The sequence below is a fragment of the Formica exsecta genome, unplaced genomic scaffold, assembly GCF_003651465.1.
Source record: "Formica exsecta isolate Colony F162 unplaced genomic scaffold, ASM365146v1 scaffold599, whole genome shotgun sequence".
NCBI classification, from domain to species: Eukaryota; Metazoa; Arthropoda; class Insecta; order Hymenoptera; family Formicidae; genus Formica; species Formica exsecta.
The window spans coordinates 771,211-783,762 of NW_021853269.1; the positions used below are offsets into that span (position 1 = coordinate 771,211).

Here is a 12,552-nt window from a genome sequence, read left to right on the forward strand (position 1 = left end):
AGATATAACAACGGGGAACAAAAAGACGGTACTTTCAAGAGAAAAAATGAGTGGAATGAAGAACAAAGAGATACGAGACAAATGATGACGTTGAAAAGGTTTAAGAAGGATCAAGAAAGAAAATGGAATGTTGACGAGACTGAAGAAGAAAACAAAAGGCGTGATAAGAAAACTATAAAAGTGCTCGATAGTAACGCGTTACTGCTTCGGTCACTGCTGGGGAGCGCAACTTAATGCGCATATAAATCAAAAGTTACTTGAGTGCGGCGAACAGTTAAACTTTCGCCACTTAAGTGCAGAGAGAGGTAAAAAATATAGAGGCTAACGTAGAGCTAGAGGTACGCGCTTCACTTAAGCTCGAGGAACGAGAGTGAAAACGCGCCGTGCAAACGTACATCTACATGACCGCTAGATTAAGGAAAACACGTATTAATTGCTGTACCGAAGTGCCTTACCGCGAGATAAATTTGTTCCATGAAATGAGATACTGCACTGCGCAAGAAGGAGACTTCGAAAAAGAAACGACTTCATTTTAATTCGCATGAAAAGCAAAAACGAATCGTTTAAAGAGATTGTGACATTTCGTCATTACATTTATAACATTACGCGCAGTACAGTTATAATACGCGATTTCAAATTACGTCAAAAGTTTAGATTTATGTCAGTTTCTTCCTCTGCTACATCCAGGATAATCTATTCATTGTTTTTATATTTTATATATATTTGTATTATCATGTATTATCTTTGCGTGAATTGGTCATATCATATTGGAAAATTGGAAGAGAAGTTTTTCAAAATTTTTAATGTTTTACAAGTTTGTTGCACTCTGAAAAATTGTGAACATTTCGCAAAAGTTGTTCTTTTACGAAAGAGTCATAGCGCATAACATTTATCAAGTGACATTTATTTTATTTAAGAGCATTCCATAAAGCTGAAACTTTTATTTGCATCTATTGCAACGATCCAATATGACAAACTACGTTATTTGAAAAAACAATTGCAGGGAACATCCATTCTTTACCTGATACTCTGTCTTGAATTCGTGCTCCAAGAACGAGAGTCGTCGAAGTTCCCAAGAGAGCTCAAAGGCAGTCAGGATGGGATCCTTAGACGATAGTGCTATCAAGGATGGCGATGCCAACGCCCGATAAGCATTTATTCGGCTTCTCGAATGCCTCAGGGAATCCTCCATTCTCGATGTCACGCATTCGTCGCATCTAGCATAAATAACAAATGGCAACGACAAACCGAAGTAAAAACAGCTCGGTAGATCACTTGGTGTGAGCGTATCTCGAATATTTCCCAAGGCGACCGCGCGTCTCATGATGTTATATCATCTTTTAGGACAACTGTAGTCTCTTTTATCAACATCTCGACCGTTACGCGACGAGAAATCTAATTTGAATCGAGAAAAAGTTAGTTACTAATCTAGAACTTTTTATTACGAAGCGTTTTATTTTTATGTACGAAAGGAATACGCCAAAGAATTTTAAATAATAATATTTTTCGCATAAGAAGTGACATTTTCGAATAAAAGCTATACTATAAATAAAGAATGTAAAATATACTCTGCTTTTATCTGAAAAGTGGCACTTTTTAAAACTCGTATATATGAAAAATATTGTTGTTCATACTGTTTCGTGTTTAAAACTCTATTGCATTTCTTTTCTATATACAAATATCATTTATTTAGTATTTTTATATTTTAAATATAAACACATGATATTTTTTCGTGTAATATACAATAATGTAATATAATGTTTATCTTCTATTATTTATGCGTAGCTATATCAATAAAGAATTCGGATAGTTTTCTATAGTTCCAATGCAAGATATGAGACAGAAAGTTTATGAGCTTAATATAATGTAATGCTATTATCATAGATTAAATTTTCTCTTGGAAAGTGGCAATGGTGGTAACGTGGCGCTCATGTACGCTTAGCCTAATTTAATTAGCTTTTGTCGCGTCGGTACAAAGAGATAAGGCGGTAAACCGGTCGGGAGTATTAATTATTCTCAAAAAGAGCGTTCTTACTTAGATCAATGACTACATATTAAAACACTCGCAGAGAGAGAGAGAGAGAGAGAGAGGGGAGAGAGAGAGAGAGAGAAAAAGAGAGAGAGAGAGAGAGAGAGAGAGAGAGTAATTAATGCTCATTTTATTATGAGGAATTCATTTCCTTTTTTTTTCAAAAAATATCACATATAAGTATATATCATGTAATTATATTCAAATTTTTAATATTTACATTAATTATATTGTATAATTTATATGTAAAGAATAATTTTTTGATTAAAGTTAAAAATAAAAAATCTATTAAGATAAATTTTTTTTTTTTTTCAAAATTTTAATATTTACATTAATTATATTGATATAGTTTCGTTTTCTCTCTATTCTTTATTAGAATTATCTTCTACTTTAAAACGGCGTATCTCAATGAAGTTACATTACTAAGACAATGATTTGAATCTTTTATTATGTGTAAATGTTTTTTGTATGAAATTTTATAAGGGAAAATATTTTATTTTATAATTTATATTTGAGCAATAATTTTCGTTACGCGCGATTGTACTGTGAATTGCGTTCAATTTCATATATAATTCTTACTTGTCATAAAAGTGGTCAATAAACTTTTGAAGTGTCTTACCCACAGCGAACATCGTGTGGCATCGGCAGAGTGGATCCACGATCTAGAAGGATCTTTATGATTTCGTAGTTGTCCCTATGGGCCGATAAGATCAGCGGTGTAATGTCGGGCGTAAACGTGGCTGTATCAGGAGGTAATGCCTCCCAACTCTAAAGAATTAAACCGCAAGTAATTACTTTCATAAAAGTTCATTACTCGATATTCTTTCGCGAGTATAATTTTCATTTAGTTTTATTGGTCTAAAATTATTATTCACGAACTGTTTTTTTTTTTTTTTGCAGTTATCCCTGTTTGTCGAGTGTAATAGATGTTTGAATTAATCCCTTTTTAGCGAAATAAAATAACATGAGTCATCGTAATAATTCTCTATCTTGACAGAGAAGTAATAAAGTAATACGATTAAATGGGGAGACATTTTGTGTCAGGCAGACAATTGACAAATAATCTCTCATGATGTGAAGTCGCACTGCCATTGTACCAGCGTAATCGGCTTAACCAGTCATCGCCACGGGCGGTAGACTTTTCTTCACGGGAAACCAATTCTCCACCATATAATGAATTCGTTCGACGCTTTCGAATATCATTCCATCGAGAAGTTCTGTCTAAGCTGATTTCTTATTAAAGCCGATTAAAGTTTTATTCAAAATTTCGCATTCTTCTACTTTTTTCTCTTGCAATTCGTTTCCGTTTCCCCAAGTTACCTGTTTCTTTCTTTGCTTTCCCGAACAGCTTTTCAGTTGTTTGCTTTGACGGAATCGTCTTTATGGCCGAAAGGAAAACCAATTGACGGCGGAATAAAGTACAGAAAAACCGCTGGTAAACCGAACCGAAACGAGTAACCAACTTACGATCTAATTAATTTTTAGACTCTACATATTTCATTTATGTATACGACATTTATATTAAAAAATGTATTGAGGATGATACAATTTTATTATTCGAATCAAATTGGTTCATAAAAAGCAAAAAGAAACGGGAGAGAGCAATATAATTTATATGTAAAGAATAATTTTTTGATTAAAGTTAAAAATAAAAAATCTATTAAGATAAATTTTTTTTTTTTTTCAAAATGTCATATTCATGTCTAAAAAACAAGCATTTTAAAACTTACATGTGGCTCGCCGTTTCTATGAAGGGTTTCTTCATGCTCCAAAAGGACTTCCACTGCTTCAACGAATTCTTCGGAGATAGCGTGAAGGAGTGCATCCTTGGTATCGACCTTGTGCTCAATTAAAAGCTCCACCATCTCCAGGTTTTCATTATCGATCGCCATGAGCAGGGCCGATCGCCCGAGAGGATCCACGCAGTTGATGTTAACGACGGTATCATCGGCTTTTTGGAGCATTCTACAATGACAGAAGAGTATTCGAAAGATTGATGAATTGCCGTTTAACATTTGTAGACACACATACTTTTACATACAGGAATTCCAAAAACTGAATGTTCTTTTCACTGCAACATTTATGCGACCAACTTAAAGATATATTTTTTTAAATTAAAGATGCGGTTGTCATTCCAATTTTTAACACTGTTTAACTTTACAAGTATAATTCAAATTAACATTTTTTAAAAATTAAAAATGTCCGAAAAATATAATTTTGTTTTATTCTCTTTTTCGAAACTTAGTTTGCCAAAGATCTTTCATTTCCACCTCGATATTTCCGGTAAAAAAATTTATTTCAAATCATTCAAAAAATCTATAATAAAAACAAAAAAGATCCGGTAGTTTTGATGTATAAATCTAAATAAGTTTTCAATATAATTTTGCGGAAATTTAGAAGAACCTATTTCTTCAGGTTGATTCGGCTGCTTTCAAATCGAACATATAGGTCATTCACATAGAATCATATAACGATATTAAATGCTATGCTAAGTTACACACGAGGAATTTCACGAGAGTGAGAAGTTAATCATAGATCATAATCAATTCCAATTACGTCAACATGAAGAGAAAATTCCTGACAGTTTCATAATCATGCGAGCAAACTTCCTAAGAAATTCAAGAGGTTCTTTATCACAACTGGTGAAAATTTATTCATGTATATTTAAGAATTGTAAAATAGCACGTAATAGATTGTGCTTCGCAATAATATTAAGGAATAAACTTTTAACTAAAATTATAAACTAAAATTTATTAAATATAAATCTAGAAAGAATAAGCAGAAACTCTATAGATTAGATCAAATTACAATATAATTATGTCTTATAGTTGACTACACATATTTTTATCGAACACACGTGTTAAAATCAAATTAACGTTATAAACTGCGGACTAAGACTTATTGCACTTTAAAGACTGTAAGTGAAATAAAGTTTTCGAGCAATTGTAACATTTAACGTCACTGAAAAAGTTTATTGCCATTAGAGTTTGCGCGAATGTTCTTTTTTTTTTTGTACGCAAGAAGTTTCATTTCCTCGCTGGATTTCTGTTCGCACGAGATAAATTTTTTTGCTCAATGCAGTTATCTATTTTTACCGGCACGTGTACATATATATGCACGTGTCCACAATTAAGATAACGAGAATAATAATCGTATGCTTAATTCAGGAAGGGTTGGAAAGATGTCGGATGTCGAAAGGATCATAAGGCTACACGTGTATACCTCGTAAATAAAACGGAATTTACCAGCGCAAATAAATAAGCTCTCTACATAAACAAATACTTGACATTCTAAAGTAAAAAAATTTGATTATATATATATATATATATATATATATATATATATATATATATATATACATACACAGACATTGTTCCGAAGCGCAGTCGGCCAGAACGAATGAAATCCGGAATAAATTCCTAGTTACAAGCGCGCGAGCAAAAATAAAATCCACTCGCCGTTGGCGTCGGCATGCCCGTCGTAAATTTCATGCCGTCGCGGATGCACCTCTGTTACAAGATATACATAATCCAAGCTCGTTCCATTGTCAATGCTACCGAGCTGGCGTTATGTATATGTATGTACGAATTACATTTCTCTCACGCTACCTCGCGAAAAGAAGACAATGCTTTATTTTTAACTAGGAACGGCGACTTGCTCTTCGTACCCGTGTCTATTTTTAACAAGTCGTTCCACCTGCCATTTATATATATATATATATACATACACAGAAATATTCTCAAACTGTTAAAAAATGAACAAATATTTATTTAAATAATGTCGCGTTATGAGAATTTCGCAGTGCATCCGCGCATTGACATTGAATGATATAAGTACTAAAGTATATTAAATTAAACGAGAGATATATTCGTTCTTTATATGATTTTTAGAGTATAAAAAGATCAATGGAATTCATAAATGTTTAACCATAAATTTCAACTCACCTTCTAACGGAAGCCACGTCTCCGCGCTCGACGGCAAGAAGATATTTCTTCTCCTGAAGCGACAGGGTGGCCATTTCCTGATGAGGTCGCACCACGTTCTCTTCCTCCATCATGCCGTGTATGCTGTGCCTCTATAAACGTAATAGTAACTTAATAATAATTTTCTCTTACATAAATCGAAATATATATCTAACAATAGGTATATGATATAAATACTATATTGGATATTAGCTGGCAGTACATTTATAATCTTGGAAATTAATAACGTTCCTCTGAAATCTCACGAAGTATATTAACGACATTCCGACAGATTTTTTAATTACTTCAATTCAAATGTGGATGTTGCTGAGAAAAATATTGTTCTATATACATGGCGTTTCTAATAATATAATTTCCGCAATAATTACAACCAACGTGAGACATAAAGAGTCGGTTGTATTTTCTCTTGTTACGTATCTTTACATAATGTTCTTTAAAAGCTTTCGCCTGTTCGTCTCCAAATGTTTTCGCTTTGCTTTATCTAGTGCATCGCACCATTGTTGCGACTCGTGCATTACATTACACATATGTATTTCGTCGATCTAGGCATCTCTCTCTTATTCTGCTTTTCATCATTATTGTAATGACTGTGCGCAATTTAACGCTCGCTATGCGATTTCACGCGGAAACTGCATGCAGAATTTGGTTAGGGCCAAATGCGTCCGCATGCAAGGGTAGTTAACGAGGTGAAATGCAATCGGTCTGAAGATCAATTGCAGTCTCTCATGGTTGCATTCGAGGAATGTGTAACATGAACGTAACATTACACTCTGCGTGCTTTACGTTTCAATCGATCGTTTCCTCTTTGATCTACCGATTCCTTGATAAATCTGAATTTTAATTATGAATGAATTAAACATTTAATTCTACTTATTAAGTTCTACAAATTTTTTTTCATAAATATATACATATATATATATTATTATTATTATTTATTAAACATCAAATTAAGATTTTATTAATATAAAATTTATTTGAACTTAAACTGGAATTAAATGCAAAATTTGCATTATCTATTTGAATTCCAAAAATTTAGTTCGTCAAAATTAATCACTTATGCTGTTTAATTACTGGATGCGAGATAATATTTTATTGCGGTTTAAAGTCTATATTAGAATTTTATAAATAGTGTATGAACAGCATAATTTTATTACGAAGATATAAATCAAATTATCGTCGACTATACAAATTATATTTCGCGCGCATAAAATATTCTGTGTGATTCTATTTCACGTAAGGCTCATAAAATGTGCTTAACAGTTTGTTTTAATTGTTGCTCGTATAAACTGGTTCTACGTACAATGATAATTTTATAATGTCATAAACGACGATGCATTGAAACAGATATCAAGCCGTGAATTAACGCTGTTTTATTATCGATTATCAAAAGTTATTGAAACACAATTATTGAAACACGCGCGCATCGGCCAGCACATGTACGTTGCGTGCCTTTTCTCTCCGCAATAAATTCTGTCATGATATCTGTCATTCGACGATAGCATATGTATTATGTTCGAAACTCGATCCATAAATGTCGGACACGTGTACGACGTATCGCGGAGACACAAGCGTATAACTTGAGCGTAAATCTTGACCGGACGTCTCGGTGTTTCATCGGATCTTCACCTTGATAGGATCCACTTTTAAGGGATAAACGCGTGGCAGTTATATAGCGAAAAAGAATCGCGCGGGCCTCAACGGGCCGTAACGGCATGTATATGATAGACGGTGTTTGTCGAGGGTGCGCCAGTTCGACAATTAAGGTGTGCCCTTAGCAAACACTCGTTGTCAGTATCGGCCTTCGCGATATTATATTCTAGTATCTTGAGTACCTCGTCGTATTAGAATATACACACTATGCTTCCCCCTTTTTACGTCTGTATCTTTCTCTCCGCATCTTCTTTATCACTTAGAAATTAATTATAACTAGATTTTGGATTTTTATGATCCAAAATCAGAAATGTATACATGAGCATATATTACGATGTAGAAAATTCAAGTTATAATTATTATTATATATAAATGTTATAGATTATATATTATTATATAACATAATATATTATACGTTTAAGAGGTATACAAAATTTATGTAATAGAGATTTAATTCTTAATTATAAGATAAATAGAGCGTAATTTTTTACTTAACTCTAAATAAACTATTTTGTTCAATTTATTAAACTAATTTTTTTTCCTGCTTTCCGTCTCTTCGATAATTTGCGAAGAATTGAGTGAAATGAAAGTAGAATGTGTTTCTGTATGCGGTCTAAAGGTATCGAATTCGATTGTTCTTAAATCCTTCTTAGATCTCTTTCTAAAGTTCTTTTCTAAAACCCTTTCGCGTTTTATGGTACTTTATTGTGAAAATATTAGGGCAAACTCGGAGTATACAGAGAACAAGTTCCGTTTCGCACTTGAATTGTATTGACGACTTAAATCTCGGATATTGATTTTCACTTTACGAAAAGATCCCTCATCGCTAACTTTCAAAACCTCTGTTTTTATAAGATAATGAGAATTTCGTGAAAAAAAAGATTTGCAAGCAAAATTCCTTTTAATTTCGCGAGAAGATTCCCTTTTGCCTTCTTCCGACAAAAAGTTGTTTCCGACAGAAGATGGTTTTACAAACAGAATTAAATCCCCAGGTAAAAAAGGGAGAGCAAAGATAAGCGCAGAAACGCTCACCAACCGTGGCATTTCGCTCAGCCATCGAGGATTAAATGCTTCGCTTCAGTGTTCTTGTTACGCGGAACAACAAAGGATTCCGAGCCTTAATGCGAGCAGAGGTTTTGGTAAACAGACACCTAACAAAGCCCATAAATCCTATATCATTAAGGAATCATTCGGTCTGCAACGTATGTGCGGCTCAAGAAATAATCCAGTGCTATAAATTTTATAATTTATAATTAACACGGGATATACATTTTATCCAAATAGAAATTTAAATAAGTTAGTTTACATTTCAAACAATTATATAAAAAGTTCTATATTTGATAATTTTTACTTTTATTATATTTTGCACAGTTTATAATTTAGCTATTTAAAAATATTGAAAGCACTGAAATAATTTTTTGTCTCTTTATGAATTCAAGAAATGATTCGATATAAAAATATTTTATGAATAATAATTTGTGGTGATTAATAGAGAGTTTGCTAAAGCTTCCACATCGCTTAATTAGCTACAATTGAAAAGAGTAATTTATTTTTTATTTTGATTGTGCAAACAAAAATACGTGTCTTTCTATCAACCTATTTTATGCATTAAACTATGGTTATATCAACCATCTTTAATGCCTATTTAGGTATCTATATCTATTGTCTCTATATTTGGTCTGTATTTCTACTCTGTCCGCATTTGCCTATTTCCACATACATTGTCTGCACGTGTAGTCTGTAATCACTGTCTGTGTCCGACTAGACGTTGTCTGTATCTACTGTTCGCACTCCTGACCCACGCACGCGTCGATGAATGTACTGTATACGATGACACGCTATATATCTGCTATTTTCGTTGTACAATAACATGTTGATCTATTATCGAGATCAACTGTATATTATCTATGACTATTTTCACAAAACTATTAGATTTTGTGAAAAGTATATATAAATAAGAAAAAAAAAACATAAATTAAATCTACAAAATACAAAATTCAGGAGAAAAGCACAAATCTTTTTGAAATTAAAGATACAATTAACTAAAAATTATAGGCATATATAATGCAAAAAATGCATTATAAAAATTGTTTGATCAAAAATTTCTTAACTGTCATAAATAAGAATTGAAAAATAACAGCTTTGAATCTTTTGTAAATCTTACTTTCATCGAAAATTGATCGTTATTCGAAATTCAACGAGGGTGGTCGCGAAATTCGTTTACGTAATATACCAGTGAATCCAGTGGGTGCGTTTTTGCTGCGCGAGCTCACTCGAGGACATTTACGAGGCACTAAAAGATGAAAGTATTCCGCTGCCGCTGGAGCTTTTCATCCCCGAATAGATTAAACGCGTGTGTGTAAAGTGCGTGTCACGATGATAGAGCGTTACAGGGACGTAATCGCACGATGGTTCTGATCCTGAAAACAGGAAGACGGAAAAACGGGGGCGTTTCCTCTGTCATTCTTAGCCTTTTAGGAAATCCAACCTATTTGCCGTTTTACGAGACGATAAAAACGAACAGTTCCCTTCAGCTACTCAGCACGAATGTCCGAGAACACGCACGAATTTTTGTGTCTCCGTATTTTATTGCGAATATCTTCGCGATGCGGGAAACGATACGTTAGTAAAGAAAACTAGTTTTCCCAAATTTGACACGCTTTCCGGCGACATTTTCGGAGATCAACTTTTACGCTTTACCGTTTATAGAATATCCACTTTCAATTTTTCTCTCCTTTCATCACGCGAGAGAATCGCGAGACAATATTATTAATTATCCATAAAGTCGCAGAGAACGATTTGAAAATCGGACGAAGCTATTTGCAGATCCGTGCCGTGTCTAAATAATGCATATAGTCGCAGATAAAATAAACGAGGATTTCGGCCGAGCACGAGAGGAGTTTAGCCTTATTCGAAGGTTAAATGTCTGCGCCATCGATCAATCGCAAGCTCGGCACACTGATATTACACATCCCTGCCAATCCTCCTCGGCCCTTATGCAAAAATAAACAAGTCCGGTCCATCACGCTGTCGTTTGCATTAAACGTGGTTATCGAAACAGCATTAAGATTTAATCTAACTTGACCCGACCCTTACTAACTGCGGCACCTTTTTTCTTCCTGTCGACGGACAGGCGGAAAATCAGGCAGAGAAGAGGCAAATTGCTATCGTGGCGAACTTCCGGCGAGAGGCAATAAAGGAATCGTGAAAGAGGAACAGTCGTTTCTCTTCTTCCTTCCCCCCCCCCCCCCCCCCCCCCCCCCCCCCCCCCCCCCCCCGCCCTCTCCCATGACCTCTTCCTCGTTCTTGTGATTCGCAAGCCAGCAGGCCGCGTACAAATTGGATTGACATCAGAACGTCATTATCGGCTGCCGCTTTTCCTGTTTCTTTCGCCGCTCGTCAAACTCGAGTTGGGATTTCCGGCGCGGCGCTGAGGGAATTTATGCGAACGGAAACCAAGGCGCTATTTATTTTCAACCCTCAGAGAATCTACGACCCGATAACCTTTTCGCTCGTCGTATCATTATCGTTAGAATCGTGATTTAAATTGATAGTGGTACAACTGTTACATTTCTCGCGCGGATTGATATTTATATATCAAGAAATGAAGTCACAATAAAAAGACGATAATAAATTAATTAAATTAAGATAAAAGAAAGTCGCAATGTGCTTAAATATAGCAAAAATTATATAATGATTATATGATACAATCTTGATAATAAAATTATATAATGATTATATAATATAATATCGATAAGAGTTTTTGAAATTTTGCGTTATTTTGCGTAGAGCCGAAGGATTTATCTTTATCGTTCGACGCGTATATAAATTTTATGTTTGCACAATACCTTGACTTTCTTGTCAATTTCTGGTCGCTCGAGCAGACAGGTTGTCTGTTGTGCGACGTACGGCGGTGGTGGAGGCGCCTCGGGGTCGTAGTTCACGTGTTGTCCGGCGCCTCGTAAGAAACCACCGGCGACGCCAGTGATTCGACCCCTCGTTGTGTCGGCCGCCATTCTTAAGGGAAAGCTGTTCATGCTACCTTCGCCTTGACAACCGTCCTCTTCATCAACGACGCCTTCACCAGGGGTTGTGCCGCCCCTGGCGAACTGCTCCTCATCTTCGTACGCGCTTTCTGGAAACATAAAAAGTCAGATCGTTATAAAAAAATATTTGTTGCGTCATCACATATTAAACATCGAAATTTTAAAGTTTCGATTTTATGGTATAATTACATAAAATAAAGCTATTTAGATAATTGAGTATTAATCGAGTACTATGTTACAGTGACATGAGTGACAATCTTTTGTAAAAATATATTGCTGTTTTTATGAAATGTTAGCATATATTTTCCATACATATATACAAGCTACACTAAATTCGCAAAAACATAAAAAGCTAGTGCAAATATTATTATATGATCTTAAAGTTGAATATGACTTTTACAAACATTTCATATAAATTTCTTTTTTTAAAGCTGATATTATGTGAATTCAAAACACAAGATATCCTATAATCAATGAACGAAAAATGAATGAAAAATAAAGTAGTGTTGTTTATGAAATCGATTTTCTTGTAGTAAAAATATATGCAAATATAAGCAAATATTTTGTAAGTTTGAGTAAGCCAAAAATAAAAAGTTATTCTCGAATTAAATTTCACATACAAAAATATGTACTTTAATATAGATATATGTATATCTTAAGATTGAAATAGAAAAATTTATATATGTAAAAATCTTCCTTTGCTTTTTTTTGTTCTTGTAAAAAAATCGAACACATCGTCGACCATGCAAATTCCGGAATGGAAGAACGCAACGATGAACGACGCAACGATGAACGACGCAACTCTATCTTCGATGAACTATTCGAGAGAATGATGGATCGGAAG

General features: G+C 34.2%; 1 protein-coding gene across 5 annotated transcripts in view; it reads right to left on the reverse strand.

The window, feature by feature from the left end:
• The window catches only part of LOC115242430 (transient receptor potential-gamma protein), a 91,329-nt gene that overhangs the window by 24,489 nt on the left and 54,288 nt on the right, over window positions 1-12,552 (reverse strand). For 4 of the 5 annotated variants that reach the window (XM_029818701.1, XM_029818697.1, XM_029818702.1 and 1 more), the window contains 5 exons: window positions 11,511-11,797; window positions 5,974-6,104; window positions 3,760-3,994; window positions 2,649-2,797; window positions 1,022-1,217 (listed from right to left, as the gene is read on the reverse strand). In XM_029818701.1, coding sequence (XP_029674561.1) covers window positions 1,022-1,217; window positions 2,649-2,797; window positions 3,760-3,994; window positions 5,974-6,104; window positions 11,511-11,699 — 900 coding nt within the window. In that variant the 5' untranslated portion in view covers window positions 11,700-11,797. Of the gene's footprint in view, window positions 1-1,021; window positions 1,218-2,648; window positions 2,798-3,759; window positions 3,995-5,973; window positions 6,105-11,510; window positions 12,046-12,552 lie in introns of those variants that run through there. The other variant, XM_029818698.1, reaches the window with a different exon arrangement.